General features: G+C 46.0%; 1 protein-coding gene across 5 annotated transcripts in view; it reads right to left on the bottom strand.

The window, feature by feature from the left end:
* The window catches only part of EPN2 (epsin 2), a 97,532-nt gene that overhangs the window by 22,603 nt on the left and 51,469 nt on the right, over positions 1-23,460 (bottom strand). For 3 of the 5 annotated variants that reach the window (XM_049776862.1, XM_049776864.1, XM_049776865.1), the window contains exons 2-3: positions 22,436-22,604; positions 16,757-17,525 (exon numbers count right to left, since the gene is read on the bottom strand). In XM_049776862.1, the coding sequence (XP_049632819.1) occupies positions 16,757-17,351 (595 nt within the window). In that variant the 5' untranslated portion in view covers positions 17,352-17,525; positions 22,436-22,604. Of the gene's footprint in view, positions 1-13,656; positions 13,828-16,756; positions 17,526-18,150; positions 18,275-22,435; positions 22,605-23,460 lie in introns of those variants that run through there. The other 2 variants (XM_049776866.1, XM_049776863.1) reach the window with 2 other exon arrangements.

Below are 23,460 nucleotides of genomic sequence, written 5' to 3'. Positions count from 1 at the left end.
GTTCTTGGGTCACACCTGCCAGCGCTCAGGGGTTACTCCTGGCTCTACACTCAGAAATCACTCCTGGCAGGCTCAGGGGACCATATGGGATGCTGGGGTTCAAACCACTGTCCTTCTGCATGCTATCTCTCCGGGCCACCCCCCTTTTTTTTGGTTAAAAACCCCAGTTCTAATAGAATGCCTTTCATTTACTTCCCAATAGAATTAGGAATGATCAAGCCAAAGACCTCCTAACCTTCCCGCTCTAAAACAAGTGATTTGAAATGTGTTTTGGCAGCATGCACTGGCTGTCCTGCTCCCAGGTCTGGTGAAACCAAGGAGAAAACAATGGGATAGACTCTGAACCTTTAGCAAAAATGGGGCCTACCTCTCCCCTGGGGAGGCCCATCTGGATTCAAATCCAAATTCAGTACAAGTTTCTATCTACCACAGTGGAGGCTGTTAGAATAATACCTAGCCAGCACATACAAAAAAGCTTACCACATCAAAGTGGAGATTAAAAACAGGGTATTCCCTGAAATGCTGTGGTTTTTATAACTGATGTATAGGGCTCAGTTGCACAGATGGCAGGATTCACAGTCACCAGGCCTGACTCGAAGCTATGCTGCACCCAACCATCTCAGCTGCAAAGGGGGTGGATGTGGGGGTTTCACTAGAGACACTCTGCCCTTCCTAAAAGCATCTTGGACCCACAAAGGGCCTCTGTGTCTGTGCATGTGACAGAAAACACAGAGGTGCTTGTGAGCTGGCCAGAATGAGCCCGCTGACCACCTGAGCCGAGTCCTGATCCTGCTGAGAATCTGAAGTGTCTTCAGTTCTCAGAAACCAAAGGGAAATACAAGGGCCCATGAGACTGCCCACTCTCAGTGAATCGGTGCTTTCTGGCCAAGTACGCTCCAGAGATGCTAGCAGAATCACTAAAGCAGCATCCACTGCATCCATCATGCTCCTCCTTCCTTCTATCCCTAAGACCACCTTTAGACTGTGGATTCCACTGGAAGAATCCACAGTCTTCACTTGCTATGCACAAGAATGATGAACAGGTTGGCCTCTTTGGTCTGTACCACAGCTGAGAAAGCCTGGGAATAGGCTAAATAGGAAGTCCACTGAATCCAACCATTTGCTCAAATATAAGCCAAGAAAAAGACAAAGAAAAGACCATCCAGTCAGGAGGACAGGGTCTCTTGGGCAAGATCCCCCCTGTTCCTGCCACCAAACTGCCCGGCAGTGCCTCTCCATCCCCAGACTGTGAGAAGGCGTCATTTCCTCTAACAAAGACCAACATTTCCTAACCAAGGTCAGCTGGCCAATTCAGTCATTTTGAAAGAAGCAAAGTAGTCAAGGTAATAGAAAAAACAGGAAATTGCTTCTTCTCATCAGCTGTTTTGCAATTTTCCTAGAAAGTACTTAAGCAGCAATTACAACCATATATGCTGAGTAAAAGAAATGGATCCTGTGGCAAGACTTTACCAGTAAATGGAACCAACACCATAACATCTGGTAAAGCTCCTCCATTAGGTTCTTGCAGGATGTGTCTCTGCCTGGTGCTGAACAAAAAGGTGCACCTGGGTCCATGCACTGAAGCCCCCACTCACTTGTATCCTGACCAATTTGCTGATAAGGACACCAAAGCTCAAATCTTGCCTCACCACTCATTCCCTCACAGTAAACCCACATGCACTGGTCTGCCTTCTTTGTGTTTCTGCTTCCATTCTGAGAAACAAGAAAAAAAGATGTCTTGCCCCAGAAGCCTGCCCTGCACCAGCTCAGCAGTCTCCAGCTGGAGTTTCCTGTCTGTCACCTCCCCAGAGTAGCAACCACGAATGGGAGTGGGCATCCGAAGAGCCTCCCTCTTCTAGCACATGAGGGTGGGACACTGAACCCAGTTGCTTCCTCTCTCAAGTGCTTAGTTCCCAGTCCAGCGAAGTTCATTCCTTGTTACTCAAAACTGTACTCAAGTGTTTACTGATTTCTATATCTTCCTGTAGTTCCACCAGCCATTTCCTGAGTCAGTGATAAACTTCAATAACTGAGGACATGCCAGCCCAGAGGCCCTGGTTGGGCTGTCTAAACCCATTCTCTGCTGGTGCTCTCACATTACAGCCTCATTGGGGGGGGGGGGGGGGGAGGTGGAGGAGGAGGAGGAGGAGGAAGTGATAACACAAATGATGAGAGAAAAAAGTTCAGGTAACCACAAATTAAGACAAAAGAGACTATAAATCAACCACAGAAAACCCAAAATGGCAGAAGAGAAATGCACCAAAGCCCTGCACATTTACGCTGAAAAAGGGAGTGAGGACATCACTATAGAGATAGGCCCTACCCCTGCCCTGATGAGTTGTCCACCCCAACCAGTGCTGGCAGATGTGACTCAATTCCAAACCAGACACTCGATCTCATTTCCAGGTCACGTAAGTGCAGAGTGAGAAATGAACCCACAACACCAGGCACAGGCAGGCAGACACAAACAAAGAGGCACTCTGTGGGGCACCCGCCCCTCGATGCCTCTAGGCTGAAAAGGACAGTCTGTACCACTACCAGTTGACTGGGATCACAGGCAGCCTGTGGGTGAGTGGTCTTAATTTGGACAAACCCATCTTGCACTCTGAGGGCCACAACGCGTATACTAAGTCAGTACTGAGTGACAGCAGCATGCTGATTCCTGCCATGATAACAACCATGTCTCTTTCTAGGAAAGGACATGATACTAAAGACCATGGTAACATTAGAAGTAGTGAGATCATCTCTCATACTGTCCCACTTTCTCCACGAAGGGCAGTGGTAGCTATTTTCTCATGATTCCACATAGAAAAATCTTTGAATGCATGCTTCACATGTGGTGGTGTGTGGATGGACACACATCCCTTCCTCACCATGAAGGCTTTTGTTTATCTTCGCCTATCTGGGCTGAGTGTTCTGGATATGAGAGGTCATCCAATAAGGTGGGGTTATCTGGACACCTGAGGCCTGGGCCTGCTAATCTTCACAACCTTACCCACAGAGACTACTCTACAATCAGCTCTCCCTTTGCAGCAAGGAGACAGGGGATCCACCTTCTACAACTGTCAGGATGGAACATGACAAGTGACACCCATTATTTTCTGGGCATCTCAGTGAACCCTCAATCCAGGGTGATTTCACCCACCAACATGTAGAGCAGAGCCAAACTTTGAGATGATGTGACTTGTTCAAAGTAACCCAACCAGCAAGACAGAAAGAAAAGGGACTAGAGAGATAGCACAGCAGTAGGGCTTTTGCCTTGGATGTGGCCAACACAGGTCCCATGGTTCGATTCCCAGCATCCCATATGGTCCCCCGAACCTGCCAGGAGAGATTTCTGAGCACAGAGCCAGGAGTAACGTGAATACAGGCAGGTGTGCCCCCCCCAAAAAAAAACCCCAATAAATGAATAAATAAATAACTAGAGATAGAGAGAAAGAAGGGAGCCTAATGTAAAGGCCTTGCTATCAGTCTTTTTATGCAGAGAAAGCACAGACACAAAGAAAATGACAGAGAAAGGAAGAATCCAAAATCCAGTCTTAGAGGTCAACTTCAAGCTTATTCCCTGAAGGTGCTCTAAAGTCCAACTTTCTGTCCTTTTCTATCAGACACCATGTCCAGCATCCCTGAAAATGGACTAATTGTGTTCCAGTAAGGGAAAGCAATACACTAAAATATGACAGAAATGAAAACAGGACAGAACACAGCTCACCACATCCAGAGTTCAGGAAAGAGTAGAGGCCACGGGGCCGGAGAGACGGCACAGCAGTAGGGCATTTGCCTTACATGCAGCCGACACAGGACTGATGGTGGTTTGAATACCGGCATCCCATATGGTCCCCTGAGCCTGCCAGGAGCGATTTCTGAGTGCAGAGCCAGTAGTAACCCCTGAGCACAGCCAGGTATGACCCAAAAACAAAAACAAACAAACAAACAAACAAAAAAAAGAGTACAGGCCTGAGACAGGGCCAGAAGGCAGGCTCAAAACAGCAGAGACTCTCACAGGGTTCAGTATGAGGTGGTATAAGCAGATAACACCAAAAAGGCAATGATAGAAAGCCAGAGTGGTCCTGGGACTCTGGAGGTTGGAAGCAGACCTATGATGTGATCAGTCTAGACGTAATGACATGTGCTTGGGCAGGAGGTGAAAAGCAGCTAGATAAGGATATATTTAGCTGAGATTCGATTACACCTAGAAATGTTATGGCTTCTCAAACGACCCACAGGACGCAACTGCTATACACTTAAGATAGGCCTTGTGGGTTTTTTTTTTTTTTTGGTTTGGTTTGATTTTTGGGACCACAAAGTCAGCTCAGGGTTGACTTCCTGGCTATGCTCTCAGGGATCAATTGGGGGGGGGGGAGTGGAGTGTGTGTGCACAGCTCACATGTAGGAGACCACAGGATGCCAGGGATTGAAGCCAGATTAGCAAGGTGCAAGCACCTTACCCACTATACTATCACTCCAGCCCTGGGTTAAAGTCTTGACACTCTGTGTATTCAGGACCGGAGCAATAGCACAGCAGTTAGGACATTTGTCTTGCACATGACCAATCCAGGGTTGAATCACAGCATTACATATGGTCACCCCGAGCCTGGCCAGAAATGAAGTATCAGGAGTAACCCCTAAGCAACACTGGGTATGGCCCCAAAACCAAAATAATTAAAAGAATGTGTGACCCTTATCTGAAAGAGCAAGTTACAGATATTATTATAGTGAGATGGGAGTTCCACAACCCAGTATGACTGTTGTACTTAGAAGAGGAGCAGCAGGGGAAGACACATGCGGGAGGTCATAGGAAACCATAGGAAGAGACTGAAGTGGGACAGCGCACAGCCAAGAAGCACCCAAATTGTCACCATCACCAACACCCCCTTCAACAGCTAGGAAAAGACAACAAAAAAATTTCAGGGAGAAGTTGGGCTTGTCCACACCCGAATTTTGAATACAAGGTCCCCCAGAAAGCTAAGGCAGCCCAGACCATGTTTGCCATCTGAAGCAGCTTCACTGTGGGTTTCTGCAGGCGTCGCTAAGAACAAGCAGACACTGGCATTTGCGTCGTGCCAGGAAAGGATATATGGCCTCCAATATCCCTCAACTGGCCCCTCACTGCTCACTGTCCCTCACTGTTACCCCTGGGAACCCCATCTCACTAGCTGCATTCAATTCTAGCATATTCCAGCAGACTATGTTCTCCTTCTACTCCCTAAAGCTAGGAAAGACATCTTGTTTCTATCAATGCCATTTTCCCCCAACCATGCCAAAGGAAGAACCATGTGGCTCTTATCAATTTGATTTACAAAGCACCTCCCACACCCCTATCATCCCTCATCTACCCCTGCCAGGCACCTAGAACAAGGCAGGCACATGGTAAGCACCTAGCTGGCATCAACTCTACAAGCCTACCCAGCCCATCTGCATCTTTCCCAAACCTTATAGTGCAGTCCAAACTGCTTCCTGTTTGCCATAAGACCACCACTTAGACCTAACCAGAGGCTCTGACCCACTGAGGGTCAGTCCCTGAGGGAGGCAGAGCACCATCAGCTTTGATGCTGGCAGCCCACAGGAGTTTGAAAATCGACCAGCTCCAAAGTCTGTGACTCCCAAAGATATATATACCTCACAATCTACTTAAGATTTGGAGTCCTGAGGCTGAAACACTGGGAGAAAGAACATATTCCACCCAACTCAGTCCCACTCCTGTGTAGGGCAAGAAGCTGTCTAGTCCTTTTGTCCCTTTATAAGCCAGCAATTCAGTCCAGTCAATGAAAGGAAGAGCAAGTGTGTCTCTGTTGTTTTTGGGCTGCAGATGAACCTACTGCAAATAAGGGGCCCTGCCAATAAGCTTTGGAAAATTATGAACCTCAAAAAATTGCCCTGCCCTGGGGACAGAGCAGTGGTGGCACAAGCGGTAAGGTGTTTGTCTTGCACGTGCTAATCTAGAGTGGATTGCAGTTCGATCCCCCATGTGGTTTCCAAGCCAGGAACATGTGGGATGTGGATCCCCATGTGATCGTCCCATGTGGTTCCCCAAGCCAGGAGCGATTTCTGAGCACATAGCCAGGAATAACCCCTGAGTGTCACCAGAGTGTGGCCCAAAAAACAAACAAACAAAAATATTGCCCAGCCCTGAAACAGTCCAAGGACAGGAGCAATATGACAGTGGCTAGGGAGTTGCCTTGCAACTCCTGGGTTAAGTATCTCTACCTGGGTTAAGTACCCAGCACTCCATATGGTATTCAGAGCACCACGGGAAATGATCCCGAGTTCAGAGCCAGGAATAACTCCATTGGATGCAAAATAGCAATAACAACAACACAGAAGTAGCTTCCAAGTCAGAAGGGACACATACATACTTTAGAGATGCAGATTCTGAGCTCAGGTAGAGATGCAGAAACGGAGGCACCAGAAAAGGATAGACATCTCAGAAAAGGAGAAGCTTTAGAAAAAATCCAAGGGTGTTTATAAGAATATAGAAAGCCATTCTTTTTCTCATGACCAGGGAAGCCCATATTCTACACTAAAACAGTATTTATTTTTCCCCTCACATCGCAAAGAATGATCCCTGAGTGAAGAGCCAGGAGTAAACCCTTGAGCATTGCCAGTTGTGATCCCAAACAACAACAAAAAAACACCTCTATGGTTTCACTACTTCTTATGGACAGTGTTCTGCAAGGAAAGGCAATGCACCTGAAAAACTTATGCTGAAGTAAGAACTAACTTTCCTTTCCTGCAAAGAGTAATTCCTCACTTCAGCCTAAGTCTGGTTCATTGAGAAATCGTATGACAGGGATCATCTATCACACCTGCAAACCAATCTGACTCAGGCACAGCTGAATGGTTGCCACAGGGGCTGGTGCACAGCTTATGCTCAAGGCAGACTTTACCAGTCCTGACCATGCCAGACATTCTGCCAACAGCCAGGGTGGGTTAAGCAGAGATGTGGAAACACTGTTTTCTCAGGCTATCTCCCTCACTGCCCACTTCACACAACTCACCTGGCAGCAACTGCCTTTCCATTACCAACCTATAAGGGAGGCTTCCCTCCCAACAATAGCACTGTTTTCCAAGAGATCCAAGTGGCTCTTTCTGCTCTGACACAGGTAAAGGAACAAAGCTGCAGCAGGTCTCTCTGGGCAAGGGCTGTAAGTGGTTGGAGTCATGTACAGCTATTAAGGCAGGAGCTTAGGAGGATTGAGAGGATGAATAAAGGAGCAGGTATAACACCTTCAAGGGGAGGTGAGGGAATACTGGCACCAAAGCTTGTGAGTAGGGTGTGAACTTTCAGCAAAGACAGAATTCATGAGCTGGAGCGGTAGCGCAAGTGGTAGGGTGTTTGCCTTGCACACGCTAACTTAGGGCGGATCGCAGCTCAATCCCCCAGCATCCCATATGGTCCCTCAAGCCAGGAGCGATTTCTGAGCACACAGCCAGGAGTAACCCCTGAGCATCACCAGAAGTGGCCCAACCCCTCCCCCCCCCCAAAAAAAGACAGAATTCACCTCCTTTTAAATTCAACCATCAGCTTAAAGAGGCTCAAGGATTGGTGGTGGGAATGCCCTGATTCAATGTCGCTGTGTAACTAAAATATTACTGTGAAAAATTTGTAAGCCACTTTGGTCAAAATAAAAATTATTATAAAAAAAGATATAGTTGGAATATTAGATGCTGACAATGGCTGTTGTCTTGGGCCTGGGACTATACATGGCTCCCCAAAGGCCCCCCATCCCACTGCATAACTGAGCTGGAAGTAATAGGATCAGCCTTTGTCTCATGAGTTTCAAATACTATTAACTACATTTTTCCAAAAGAATGTTTCCCTTGCATGGCCTTACATGGATGACATATAAATTCAAGAAGTGTTCAGTATTTTTGCCTGAAACAAATGTTATGAACAACTTTGTATATCATGGTATCTTAATAAAAATATTAATTAAAAAAAAGGAGGTTTAATGCTGGGCCAAAGACAGTACAACGAATACAATAAATAGGCAGTCTGCCTTGCAAAGCCCACTAGAATTCAATCCTAAGCACTCACATCCTGAGCTCTAGAGCTAAGAGTAAAACCTGAGCACTGCCAGGTGTGGCTTACACCCTCCACTCCCTCTCCCCTCTGCACACGCAAGTTTAATGCCAACAGTAGCTTCTTAGAGTAAGCTACTGTTGGCTACTATTAATTGTAGGCTTAGTTTAAAATGACATCAATTTCCTTATTAGTAACAATGTTAATGGAGCCAGAGTGTTTCATGTAGGGCATTTGTCTTGCGCATAACCAACAAAGATTTTATCCCCAACATCCCATATGGACCCCTGAACCTGCCAGAAGTAAACCCTGAGCACTGCTGGTTGTTGCCTCCCCTCCCAATTTTTTTTTTAATTAGCAATGATCTTTAAAAACAATTCCTAAACCCACTTCTGGGTTCTGAGGATGGCAATGTCTAAAAAAGCATCTGCAATGTTTCACAGTCTTTTACAATGTGGGACTGTACATTGAAGAATGACACTAAAGAACCATAGAAAAACTTTTGGTGCAGAATCTGCCATGATGTCACTATCACTAGAGTGAACCTGAACACGATTCTAATACTAACCAGGCAATAACTATCTATTAGTGAGTGCTCCACCACATGAACAAGATGGCAGAACACAGATGACTGACAAGACCCAGGAGGAAGTACTAGCACTGTCCCATTTTACTACCCAATATGAATCATGGGTCTGAAATGTAAGGGTATAGAAACAAGACAACTACATGGAAAAAAAAATCAGACTGCACAAATGGACTTATCACAAGAATGGCCAGTAAGAAGTCAACTAAAGGACAGCTTCTATGGTTACTAAATTGTGGGTTGGCAGTAGCCAGCAGGCACCACCTCCAGCCCCTCCACTTGCTGGCCGAGTCCCACATTAAAGAGTCATATAAGATCTAAATGGTTGTCCAGTTCCCTAGCAGGAGATATACTTGGGTACTCATCCAAGTATCCACCTAACTTGAATGGGAAGCCCATTCAGAGCAAGGCCACAGGGCCAGACTGGCAGTCCCTTGTTTTTCACTGGTTAGTGGTATCTATGGGCTTATGGTTATGGACACATAACATTCAGGGGAAAAAAACAATTTCAAAAATGTCATGGAGCTATGCCTGGTCCTTAAATTAAGACTTTCTTATCTGCATACCATAAAACATGAGATCTGTATTGTTTCCATGGGTTACTATACCAGACCTATGATCCATTATCTGCCAGACCACCTTGTGGTCCCATGAGTTTACTTTCAACTTCTCTCTGGATTATCTTAACAAAACAAAACAACACCATGGGGGTTCCAAACCTCCCTCCCAGTTCAGGTAGCTAAGACCTGCCAATAAAAGTAGTGGAGCCATGTCTGAGAGCCAACTCACCTAAGTGTAGCTCAACCAATATTTAAGAGTTGTGGGGTAACCAGAACATGCTTCTGCTACAAAAATTATGAGACAAAACAGATACAACACTGCACTTACAGAATGCTCACAGCTGTGGGAAAGAAATACTTAGAGAAAAGTTGTCTGTATAAAGATGATTTCTTCATCTTTTATATTTTCTGTTATCAGAAGGACATACATTACCTCTTATCAGCAGTTTCTTCTTTTATATCCACATCACTTTTACCAATTAGAAGTGGAGAAAGAGGGCCCGGAGAGATAGCACAGCGGCATTTGCCTTGCAAGCAGCCGATCCAGGACCAAAGGTGGTTGGTTCGAATCCCGGTGTCCCATATGGTCCCCGTGCTTGCCAGGAGCTATTTCTGAGCAGACAGCCAGGAGTAACCCCAGAGCAACGCCGGGTGTGGCCCAAAAACAAAACAAAACAAAACAAAAAAAAAGGTGGAGAAAGAGAGGCCAGTGAGGTGGTACTAGAGGTAAGGTGTCTGCCTTGCAAGCGCTAGCCAAGGAAGGACCATGGTTCGATTCCCCCGGCATCCCATATGGTCCCCCAAGCCAAAAAAAAAAAAAAATGAAGTGGAGAAAGAGCTAATGAGTGAACTGGTCAGAGAGAACTGGTCATAGCAGAAAGCCTGTGGAAGTTCCTCATGAGCTACAATGGAAAGACATTAATTTAATTGGCAATACCCATGTCTAGAGGGCATGAGGCCTGCAACTATGACTCTGAGAAGACACTGCTCCCTTCTCACCCAGGACCAAGAGCAAAGACAGCAATGAGTGAGAACAAGCCTTCCCCTCCTGAACAAAGCCTGACTCGGAGGCCAGCCCATAAACGACCATGCTTGGCCCAATGGCTAGGACAAAACATGTAGCCAGGCTTCAGAACATTTAATTAACTCTTGGGCAGAGAGTACAGGAATAAAGCATTTGCCTTACATGCAGCTACTTGACTACGTTCAATCCCCAGCACTGCCCAAGAATAATCCTTGAGCATACAACCAAGAGAAAGCATGAGTACTGCCAAATGTGGCCCAATACCCCAAGTCCCCCCAAAAATAAAAATAAAAGCCTCCCATGCAGCCAGGTGAGGGATCAAAACCTTAAAAAGGCAGCTGGCAAATGAAGAACAGCATTCTTTTACTACACAAAAACTAGCAACTGTATTGTGCAATGGGTGGGGTGCTTGCTTTGCATACAGATGACTAGGGTTCAGTACTATAGGGTCTCCCAAGTCATGATCCTTGAATACAGAGTCAAAAACAAACCCTTAACACTGCTAGGTATGTCTCAAAATTCCAAACAGACTAATACTCTGACTGATGCTGACCCCTCCAGAGATGTAGACACTCCATATCAATGAGACCAAAAGAAAAAAGAACTGAGATGGATAAACCACTCACTAATTCACTGTGTGTTTACTGAGTACCTCCCTAAACTTGGGCACTGTACTTCTGCTCTGGTATGTGTCACAGTACGGGACACAGAAAACAATCATTTCAAATAGTAAGAATTTCTCTAAATATAAATGAGAATAAAGAACATGATCTATAAAGAATATAAGTAATTGAGTCTATTCCCCCATATGAGAATCTACATCTGGGCTGAAAGTCTTTTGCTCTTATTTTTATTTATATGATCTTTGAATGGCCCTAGCCCTATATGACAGAAGCTACCAAATCATGAAATTAACTATTACCCAACCTGACTTAAAAATACAGTTTTCTCTTTTTCATAGATCTCTTTATAACAACTTAAAAAAAAATCACGTTTTGCAGGTAGGGTACATCACTCTCTCACTAAGGGTCCCCTGCACCTTGCTGCAAGTCAAAATTTCTACTCTTCAAATATAGGTGGGCTGTCTGGAATACTTACTAGCTATTTTCCAGCATAAACCCATTTCACGTGATTTTTCACTCAGTGTCTGTCCCCATTCAGACAGAAATGCCAAGAGGCAGGCTGCTATGTATGCTTTGGGCTCAGCAGTATCCAAGGAGCCTGACCAGGCCAGGAAAGTCCCTTTACATTGAAGGGCTTTACATTGACTTGTAACCAAGGAGGGGCTGTGAGAGTTCAGTATGAAGATGAAGACAGATGAAAGAGTTTCACAGGGAAAGCCCAGGCAAGAGCCTGAGGCCAATATCAGCAAACTCAAAGGCCAAAGACCACCAAGGAAGAAAACTCTGTGCAGTCAAAACTCTACAGGGATCCTGAGAATCTAAGTAAGCTATGGAGAAGTCAGCTCCATTTTTTGGTCAGGGCATCTTTTATAAAGACAAGGGGGAGGAAGGATCCACAACACTCACCCACAATAATCATTAAGTAAGCACTGAACTGAGTCCATAGAGCCAGAGACAGAGGAGAGAATGTGAAAGGTTCCCAAGGTCAAGTGCAGAGATGCAAGGGAGGGAGAGGGCAATGTGGCAGAAAAAAACAGCTCTCTTCAATATCCAGTGCTATTTACTGCAAATTAGAAGAAGTTTCATGCCTTCTCTAAAAGAACCCAGTCTCAGCAGTATGAATCTGGGCCGGTGCTCACCAGGTGGCTCCTCTAGAGATCACGGTCCTACAGGTGTCTCATACCAACACGCACCACCCTCCCCCCCAGTGCTGCCACAACACTGCCCGCCACTCACAAGACCATTTCCTAACGGTTACTGTCATTCTGGAGCAACAAGGGATTCTAAGTATAAATGCAGTAAGTATTTGCCTTCTACTCTAACCCTTAAGACACTAAAAAAGAACAGAAACAAGACAGATACTGTACCTGCCTCCCAACAGTCCCCTATGATGGTGAAAGTATAAGGAAGGGAGAATGTAGCACATACAAATGGACAAAAACATGACACCATGGAACACTTGCCTCCCAATACTCCTCTGAGGCATGAGGGATCATCAAAGCAAATCATCTGTATTCCTAGTTTCTATCAGCATTGGAGGACATTAGAACTCTATGTGAACCTTACTACCTTGAGCAAATTATGCAGCTGTACATGGAAAGCAGACAAAAGGGTATGGAAAAGGTAGAGGCAGGATAAAAGGCCAAAGATAGGACACAGCAGGAGCATCAAGCAGTTGTCTGGTTTTTTAGTGTCTGGTTGGTGGAGGGGTCTGATTAAGGCACTTGTTTTACAATGAGGCTGATCCAGGTTCAAACCCCACCCCTGAGCATAGAGTCACAAATAGCCCCTGAATACTGCTGCACATGGCTTCCAAATCAAAGCAGAGAACACTGGGGTCTTCTGGAATACTGAAAAACACTGGGAATCTCCCTAAAAAGACCCTGAATGAGGGGAGAAATGGAAGTGTAACACATTGATTGGTCCTTTAAAACACTAACTTTTTCTCATTCTCTTTGGTACAAAGCTAATCCTCCTCAGAAAATCTTACCAACAGTGTCAAGACAGTGGCCCAATGAGAAATATCCCAGGGATACGGTGACCACACAAGTACCCATGTCAGACAAGCTGTGATGTCAATGAGAATGAGCAGTGACTGTGCCATGGCTGCGAAAGGTAGCCACAGTACCAGGGAGTACCAACAAAGCTCCTCATAGGAGACAGTGCTCTCTATCAAAGCAGCCCACCAGACTGAAGGCAGAGGAGATGGAGAACAGTTTCTAGTAGGCAACAATGAAAAATCTGCTTCCCATTTAGACTTTAATTGTTGTAGGCTCCAACCAGGATACATTATGAATCAGTAAAAAAAAAAAAAAAAAGTTCGATTTTTAGTTACCCTTTGAATTCGGTATCAGCAAGCACTGACCTAGAATTGACAGTACAGCTAACTCTCTGTTTACTATGGCAAAGGGGCTTTCAGAAAGGATGGTGATTAACTGAGAAGCAAAAACAGTCCCAGTTTGTCCTATCACTGCATTAAGGACGGTGGTTCCCAACAAAAATCCACAGAGGCCCTAGGGTTCACCTGGCTCTGTAGATTCAAACTCCCATTCCCACTTCTGTTTCTGACTCAAGCCAAGAGGCTGGAAGCTTCACTGGAACACAGGGAGAGCAGATATAAGTGCAATGTAGTACCCAAACAGTGGCTCCCTTACTTGCCTCCTGCAGAACTTCCAGCAAGTGGCAGGTTATGGGAGAGAGGAAGACAGGGCCCTTGTCCATCAGCAGCTGGAACAAGAGGCACAGAAGGAGGCAGGGAGAGAGTTGGCTGTACTGACAGAAGTTCACCCCCAGCAAGCACCCAACTTTCTAGAAATGAGAAAAGCAAACTGCCGTCCCACCTCGGGCTGCGCGGTCACAAGTGAGGCAAGGCTGGGACCAGTCACCATTTGGGCAGGAGGCCAGCCCCAGGTGCGGCAGGAAGGGATGGCGTTGGCTGAGTGGCTGAAGCTCCTCACTTTGACCGAGTGGGACACCTGTGCGATGCTGGGGGCACAGCGAGATCTCGGGTGCTGTTGGGCAGGATACACGGACATACAAATACACACATACATACATATATACATACATACACACACACACACACACACACACACAGAAACATGCCATTAGAGGAAGAGAGAGCAGCAGAGGTACAGACAGGGCTGGTGCCAATCTGTTCAAGGCGACAAGCAGCCCACTGGCCACAATGACCCTGGAGCTCAAGTTCTGAGAGAATTAGAAACCATTAAGAGCTGGGAGCCTGGCAGCACCAGTTGGTCCAGGGAAGCACAACGGAACCTGTGACCCGTGACAAGAGAGGCCAATCCAAAATCTCAAGCCCATGCACCCTACTGCCTAATATCTGCCCCTAGAATGTCCCACTAACTCCTAACGAAAATGGGCCATACAGCAGCTCCCTGCATGTGGTCTTCCCTGGCTTCTTAAGAAACAGCAAAAGAAGGCAGGCAAAAGAAGAGCAGCTTCCGTGCCTATAGCCTTGTACATCCACAGCCACTTGCCAAAAAGGGAAACTGTAGCAGCTGAGACTGACTGAAACACAGAAAAAGTTTTGGGGGACTCCTTGAGAGAAACATACAACGCTGCTTCTTAAAGAGTATCTTTACTTTCTGGTGCAACCAAGTTCACCAGTACATTTCTGGAAACTCAAGCTCCTATCCATTATCCTTTTACCCTCTCAAGTTGGTTTCACAAAAGTTACAACCCTGGCTTAATAGGGCAATTCAAACTTAGGGTGGTTCAAATAACAACAGCTAGAAAGAGGAAAAGAAAATACTAACCTACTCCAAACTGGATAATAATTTGTTAAGATGGAGAGTCTGATCTTAATAGGAAATCTCCTATTTGGTATATTTTTTTTTTTTTTTTTTTTTTTTTTTTGGTTTTTGGGCCACACCCGGTAACGCTCAGGGGTTACTCCTGGCTATGCGCTCAGAAGTCGCTCCTGGCTTGGGGGACCATATGGGACGCCGGGGGATCGAACCGCGGTCCGTCTCCTAGGCTAGCGCAGGTAAGGCAGGCACCTTACATCCAGCGCCACCACCCGGCCCCCTATTTGGTATATTTTTCACAATGCTACTTAATAGCAGCTAAAACCTGCCAAAGCAGGGACTATCAGTAAGTGGTCTGGTAAGGGGCTGGAGATATAGCACAGCGGTAAGTCATTTGCCTTGAAAGTGGCCATCCCAGGATGGACCCAGTTTGATTCCTGGCATCCCATATTGTCCCCGAGCTTCCCAGGAGCAATTTTTGAGCACAGAGCCAGGAATAACCCCTGTGCATCACCAAGTGTGGCCCAAAAATCAATTAATAAATAAATAAAAATAATCTAAAAATAGTGGTCTGGTAATAGAACCACTAAGCAAACTACAAAACTATTTTCTTTTTTTTTTTTGTGGGGAAGCGCGTTTCCTGGGTCAGAGAAATAACTCAACTGGCTAAGTAGTGCTTTGCAGCAGGCTGATCCAGGTTGTATCCTCAAAACAATATGGTGCCCTGAGCACTGCCTGGAATGAACCCCAATCCCCAGACATGGAGTAGCTCCTGAACTCCTTGGAAAACAAAACAAAAAAAAAGCCAACAAAAATACAAAAGTACTAATAAAGTGTTGATAAAGTGTTAATATTACAAAAAGAAAGGAGATGGGGATAAAACAATAATATAGCAGGTAACAGCTGACCCGGGTTTAATCCCCAGTACCATGGCATCCTGTAAGGTCTCACAAGACTGCCAGGAATAACCCCCAAGCACCAGAGCCAGGAGTCAGCTCTGTGGGGAGGGGGGGAGGTAGGCAAAACCAAGAAGAGATTCAAGAACCTTGTATATTCAGTCAGAAGATTCAGTGTTATATGATCCACTCCACTCCCCACAGGCCACCAGAGCCACCATGCCACACTAAAGGGAGAGAAGAGCACACATAATAGGATCATTTCCAGTGAGTGATCAGGATGCCAGTGTGGCTCATGAAGAACAGTTTTCATGTGGCCCTGAACCTCACTTCTGTGAGCTGACATCTCTTATAAACACTGGACAAAAGCCCAGTGTAATCTAACATGCAAAACAAGAAACCAGAGCAGCCCCACCCGGAACAGGCCCAGCCATGCAGCCAAATCACCAAGAACTCTCATCCACATTCCATGGAGGGAGCCTTGTCATGCAGACACCTGCAGAGGTTTATGCCTGCTCTCTCTTTCTTTCGATGAGACACAAACATCCCATATCTCACCTTTTGGGCCGTGGAAGTAGAAGCATACACTGAGCCAGTCAGGAGACCTGCAGCCCAGTCATTAGAAAACATTTTATATGAGATGAAAGGAACAGGGTTATAAAGAAAGAGCATTTCTTTTCTCCTACTAAATATTGTCACCCTCTCTCCCCGGCTGAGCAAGCAGGCTAACCCCTGAGGCTACAGCTGGCAAGCCCTACCCGCCTCTGTACCTAACTTCTTTCTCCCTGAGTGCTGCACATACAAATAGGTCCAGAGCACAGAGCAGTGGGTCTCCAGACCCCCCAAGTCAGAGCACTTGAGAGGTTGAAAGTGCACTGTGGAACCATAACTTAATGCAGACTAAGCCACCTGTGGCCTGGGCTACTGAAAGCTGTGAATGAAGGAGAGAGGCAAGCCATCATCCATCCCAGGAGCACTCCCCAAGCCTGTTGCCCTGTGCCACTGTCTTGGCAGCCAGCAATACTTTTTTTTTTTTTTTTTTTTTTTTTTTTTTTTTTTTTTGGTGTTTGGGCCACACCCGGCGGTGCTCAGGGGTTACTCCTGGCTGTCTGCTCAGAAATAGCTCCTGGCAGGCACGGGGGACCATATGGGACACCGGGATTCGAACCAACCACCTTTGGTCCAGGATTGGCTGTTTGCAAGCCGCTGTGCTATCTCTCCGGGCCCAGCCAGCAATACTTTGACAAGAGGCAGGAAGCATTTCCACTACTCACAGCCATGGTAGGAGGCAGGCGATCCCCCTGCCTTGCCGTATTCCTGCTCTGAGTAACTGGTGGAAAGATTGGGCTGGCTGGAGCCTCGGCCAAAAGTGATCTGGTTGCTGCCCATGCCTGTAGCGACCTGCGCCATGCGCTCTTTGGTTTTGAGAGCCTGGGCCCGCTCAGCCTTCAGACGCTCCTCATCCTTGAGGAGAGCCACCAGCTGCTTTGACTTCTCACGCACATTGATGCCCTGGTCCTTGCCATCGCGATCAATATATTGGAAGTCCTTCAGGGTCTGGATGGCGAAGATATTCTCACGGCACTGCTGGGCCACCCGCTCAGAGCCGGTCTTGATGAGGTAGTCCAGCAGCGTCAGCGCCTTGTACACGTGCCGCCAATTCTTGCCGTGGTCGTTCAGCCGTTTCCACACCATGCTCATGATCTCAGAGAAGGCCACCACATTATAGGTCAGGTCCGCAATCTCGGTCATCAGAGAGCTTGATGGGCCCCAGGGGTCATTGGAAGTGGCTTCCCGAACTTTTATTTCTGCTTCTGAGTAATTGTTCACAATGTTTTTCATCTGCCGTCTAATAGATGAAGTCGTCATTTTTTCTTCTCTGGGTTACAGATCAGTGTAAAGCCCTTCAGAAAAAAGACTATTTCCTGTCCTGGGCAAACTGGAACCCTGCAAAGTTTTGTCTTTGTAACAGACCAGGAGCCCGTGCTCTGATGGTCATTTCCTCCACTGGAGGCTCAAGTCCGAGGAGCTAGAAGCCATGACCTAGAAAAAAAAAGAAAAAAGAAAAAAAAATACTAACTATGCCACTGCTCCCAGAGGTAAAAGCAGGCACCAGTGTAGACATTTATCACCAGCAGGTACTGGGTGATAAATGAAATACTGCAGCCTCCCTAGGATCAAAAGATTCCATCTTTTCTTCAAAACTATGACAGTTGAATGACTAAGATAATACAAGTTAGGCATTTGCCTTGCATGTGACTGACCTGGATTCAATCCCTAGCACTATCTCAATGGTCCCAAGCTCTGCTAGGAGTGATCCTTGAGTCAGGAGTAAGCCCTACGCACCATGTGGTATAGACCCCCTCACTTAAAAAAAAAAAAACCTGAGCTGTAACCATGCCCACAAATGTAGTCACCTGTTTGACTGGACCAGCTCCATAGACTCACAATTCTAGAATAAGAAGTAAGCCAAGCCATGAAAGATCATAACTACAAAGGCTACAAAGGCCCACACTTTACACAGCTGGCCATCTCAGGAAGAGAGGGTGAGCCAAGCTCCCACCCTGTTTAAGCCATGTTTGCCTCAACCACCCAGAATCACTGTTTCCCCCATGGCCTGCCTCATCATTGACCCTCTATGATTTCCTGTGGGGACGCTGATATGAACCCATTTTAGGTATGCCAGATGCTGGGCTGATATTAACAGGGCTCTTCTGAAATGAATGCAGACACCCTCCCCCTTATCTTCCTTCTTCCAGGGAAGCCTGGCAGCTGTAACCATGCCCATAAATGCAGTAGCCATGTTGAAACTGGGCTCTCTTCCAGGAGGCCCTGCAGCTGAAGTATGTGTGTGTGTATGTATGTATATGTGTGTGTGTGAAGAGAGAGAGAGAGAGAGAGAGAGAGAGAGAGAGAGAGAGAGAGAGAATGAATAAGAGAGAGAAAGAGAGAGTAATTCGTAGTAGTTTTGAATTTCTAGACAACTTCATTTGTTTGTTGCTGTCATCCCTAAAGGAACACCTCAATTTAACAAACTGGACATATAACAAGATCTTACTAAACCTTCTGTCATTGTATTAATGAGTTCATTGGTGATACAATAATTTTCACAAATAAACTTGCTATTGTACCTTTTGCTTGTTTTTGTTTGTTTGGTTTGGTTTGGTTTGGTTTTTGGTTTTGGGTCACACCCGGCAGCGCTCAGAGGTTACTCCTGGCTCTATGTTCAGAAATCACTCCTGGCAAGCTCAGGGGACCATATGGGATGCCGGGATTTGAACCAATGACCTTCTGCATGAAAGGCAAACGCCTTACCTCCATGCTATCTCTCTAGCCCCTTGTCTTGTTTTTGGACTATACCCAGCAGTGCTCAGGGATACTCCTGGCTCTGAGCTTAGAGATCACTCCTGGCAGCTCGAGCGGGCCATATGAGATGCGAGGGATTGAACCTGGGTAAGCTATGTACAAGGCAAACACCCTACCCACTGTGCTATCACTCGGCCGCATGTACTTTTTCTTTTTTCTTTCTTTATTTCTCTTCTATTCCCTTTTTATTTTCTCTTTTCATTTTTTTTTTTTTTGGTCTTTTTTGGGTCACACCCGACAGCGCTCAGGGGTTACTCCTCCTGGCTCTATGCTCAGAAATCGCTCCTGGCAGGCTCGGGGGACTATATGGGATGCCGGGATCCAAACCACCATCCTTCTGCATGCAAGGCAAATGCCTTACCTCCATGCTATCTCTCTGGCCCCTCCGTTTCTTTTTTCTTTACTTTACTTTCACTTATCTGGAAACAAATAACTTTACTTTCACTTATCTGGAAACAAATGTATTATTATGATGATGATGATGATCATCTATGTCAACTATGTGATGATTTTCTCTAAATAAAAAATTTTTAACTCCATAATATTATCAATATTACAAGTTATTCCATTGTCTTTATGGTGATATAAAACACATGACTGTTGAATACAAAAAGCAGTTATTTTTTAACTGCATCGCTACAGAGACTACATGGAATAAGGCTTTATTTACCTTCACACAACACCTATGTTCATTCCCCCTCTCCACATACAGTCGCAGAGGCATCACCCAGATGTGATAACTAAATACAGAGATAGGAGTAAATCCTATGTGTCATTAAATACAGCCAAAAAGCAAACTGCTAAGACTACAAATAATAATAATCTGGCTCTGGACCTGAAGAAATAGTACAAGCACCAGGTACTTGCCTTGAATTCAGCCAAATCTATTTTGATCCCTACCACCAAAATGAGTCCCTTGAAAATCACCAGCACTGGCCCCTGAGCAGAGCCAGAAAAGTCCCTGAGCACTATTGATATAGCTCAATACCACCATCCCCCTGCAGACAATGACAGGGATCTGGTTCTGGGGTTGGGAGAAAGCTCAAAAGGTAGAGTAGAAATATGGCCTAGCATGCACTAAGTTAGATCTCAAGTTTTGCCTGGCCTGAGCAAGCTCTATGTACCACAAAGCTGACATTGACAGAAGCAGCCCCAGGCTCCCAAAACCCACTGATTCCTATTAATCTGGTTCAATGGAGGCTGAAGAGATAGCACAGTAGTAGGGCGTTTTGCCTTGCATGCAGCTGACCCAGGACAACCGAATCTGATTCTATTCCCGGCATCTCAAATGGTGTGTAAACCCCCCCCACACCTCCCTGCTCTTGCCAGGATCGATTTCTGAGAGCAGAGCCAGGAGTAACCCCTGAGTGCCACTGGGTGTGGCCCAGAAACCAAAAAAATAAAAATCTGGTTCAATGGATTTAATCTCCTACATCTTTACCCCCAAATTTTTCTCACCCAATTCCCTCATTTCTAAAATGCTTACACCTTAAAGGATTCACCATGTAAAAACACATGTATCCCCACTCCTCTTCCCAGAAGAATCATTTACCAAGTTAGGGTGAGGTTTGTGTCCCTCACAGTGGGCTCTGGTTTGTGAAATTTGGGGACCCCCACTTGTTTTTTTTTGTTTTGTTTTTCTTTTACCACTTGTTTTTTGTTTGTTTGTTTGTTTTTTCAAAGAGAACCTAAGTACCTAGCACTCTGTCTGACACAGAAAAAGAAGAGCTGAGAGTTGGTCTACTGAGTGGCGATTGGGGGAAGGGGCCTCTGGGACACTGGCAAGGGGAAGTGGCATTCTGGTGCTGGTGGTTGTGGGGTCTAAATGATGTGCACATGACACTATCATTAAGAGTACTGTAGATCAAGATACCACCACAAAAAATGGAGGTGGACTTTTGAATTAATTTAAGTGACAGCTGAATCTGCCCTCAATCTGCCAGGAGACAAGAGGTGAGCACCTCAAGATGCAAAGACAGAACCACCAACCCAGCGGATGTTCTAAGCTGCCACTGCAAGCACCAGGGACCTTTCTGCCAGAAATAAGCCTCCACGTGGTCATCAAAGCTGAGGAAACTAAGTAGGGGAAGGAAAATAGCCATGTAAGTTATCAGTCAGCTATAAAATCAGGAAACATGAGGCTGATGGACTACCAAGAATGGGGGTCAGGATCACATGGTGGGGCTCACTGCTACTCAATCACTTTGCACTCCATCCCCCCACTAAGGCTGCTGGGTACTTGCTGGACTCCTCTAGGTTAGTGAAGGAGACTGAGCAGCTACTGGCCAGATTGTCTCACTTAAAAAGTTATAATCTCGAAAAGAGGGGGAGCAGGGAATTAAAAAAAAAAAGTTATAATCTCAAAAAAAAAATTTTTTTTTTAAAGTTATAAATCTCAGGGCCAGAGAGATAGTACAGCAGTAAGGAGTTTTCCTTGCAAGCAGCCAACACAGGATGAACCCCGGTTCGAATCCCAGCATCCCATATGGTCTCAAGCCTGCCAGGAGTGACTTCTATTTTTTTTTTTCTTTCGGTTTTTGGGCCACACCCGGCGTTGCTCAGGGGTTACTCCTGGCTGTCTGCTCAGAAATAGCTCCTGGCAGGCACGGGGGACCATATGGGACACCGGGATTCGAACCAACCACCTTTGGTCCTGGATCGGTTGCTTGCTAGGCAAACACCGTCGTGCTATCTCTCCAGGCCCCAGGAGTGACTTCTAAGTGCAGAGTCAGGAGTAGCTCCTGAGCACCACCGGGTGTGACCCAAAAACAAACAAACAAACAAACAAAGTTATAAATCTCCACCAAGTAAAGACTGATTCCTGTTAGAGATAAGGACCTTTGGGGCTAGAGTGATAGTACAGTACTGCCCTTTCACACAACCCATCTGGGTTCAATCTCTGGTATCCCATATGGTCCTCAAACCAGGAGTGATCCCTAAGTGCAAAGCCAAGAATAACCTCTGGGGAGGGAGGGAGGGAGGGAGGGAGGGAGGGAGGGAGGGAGGGAGGGAGGGAGGGAGGGAGGGAGGGAGGGAGGGAGAGAATGGGGGAGGGAAGGGGAGGGGAAAGGGAAGGAGAGAAAGAGAATGAGAGAGAGAGAGAGAATGAGAGTCAAGAAAGAGAACAAGAGAGAATGAGAACCTGAGGCCTTGTATTACTAGAGTAACTGCTAAGACTTTGAGGCTACTTAAAAAATAAAAATTACTACATTGGGACCCTTCTCCCCATGTAGCCCCCTGCAGCCTGGATCCAACTGCTGTACTACTGGTGTCAAAAGCAACAGAGGACCACTTCCCCTGCCTAAAGTCTGCACCAAGGCACAGGCATGGAAGAAAAGACTGCAAACAAAAGGTAAGGTGGTGGGGAGGGACCACAAGGGACACAATACTCACTTACCACATGAAGCAATCCAAAAAGAGAAGGTTCAATTCACCAAGTTTCATCCCAGTGGCAATTGCTGTATCTGCTCTAGCCAGTGAGGTCTCAGTCCCCACTCCTCTACCCCTCAAAATATGCCAAGAATCCTATCTCCATCCTAAGCCACAGACCTAGGCTTCTGCTGGGAATAAAAAAAGATATATCTTACCTCTCTGCTGATTTGAACAGCTCTCATAAATCTTCTAAAATCTCTCAAAGCACCAAGGATTAAAAACTTCCAGTGACCTACACATTTGAGTTAACTGGGCTTTTCATTAACAGCAACATTCAGGGGTTTCTGGCCGATTCAGAGACTTGCTGGCAGAGATGGGCCAGGCCTGGAAAAGGAAAAAAGAACATTTTGGTTTTTAATGAGCACCTTCCGGCTGCAAGTCCCACAAAAACTCATCAAAATCAACAGTGGCATTTGAAGCACTCAGTGCCCAGGCAACCTTAGCCTTTGCCAGGGACCACCAGCACTTCCATTTGTTGTTCCATCTGGTGTACGGCAGGCACCAACTACCCAGATTCTCAGAGAATTAGGGAGAGGTCTTCTGCCACCTCTCTCTGGACTGAAAAGCAGTTTTGACTAAGCACAAGAGTAAATCATCCAGATAAAAATAGTCCTGAGGACACAGCTTCGTCAGCCCACCCCCTGGTACTGGTACCTTTGGGAAAGACTGAAGGCCTCTAACTAAATACCCTTTGTCCCTGCAAGGAGAGTCACAAGGTCACCAGGCCACCGGCTATTATACCTGCTTCACTGGGGGCAAAGAAAACGCAATCATTCTTGTGAGCACCAGACAGCTACCTGTAACCGCCTACAGAGTTTGGACATCTGGAAACAGGAGGGACCACAGGGCAGTGTCCACTCGACAAATATCTGTCAGTGGGCTCTGAAATATAAAGACTTCAAGAAGGAAAACTCAAGAAACATGAGTCAATAGAATTTAAATAGCTCCCTGCCACTTTCATAGAGCTTTCAAACAGACGAGGATGGCCTTCGAGAGCAACTAGAGAGATGTGAGGGTAAGAAACTCCTTTGAGAACTGGAGCAATAGTACAGTGAGTAAGGTGCTTCCTTGTACATGGTCAAGGAACTGAATCCAGATTCAATTTCCAGCATCCTATATGTTTCCCCAAGCACCACCAGGATTAATTCCCAAGTGCAGAGCCAGGAGTCAACCCTGAGCG

Source organism: Suncus etruscus, chromosome 7 (genome assembly GCF_024139225.1).
Source record: "Suncus etruscus isolate mSunEtr1 chromosome 7, mSunEtr1.pri.cur, whole genome shotgun sequence".
Taxonomy (NCBI): domain Eukaryota; kingdom Metazoa; phylum Chordata; class Mammalia; order Eulipotyphla; family Soricidae; genus Suncus; species Suncus etruscus.
The sequence above is the reverse complement of the archived record's forward strand: the minus strand, read 5'-3'. Positions and strand labels throughout refer to the sequence as shown.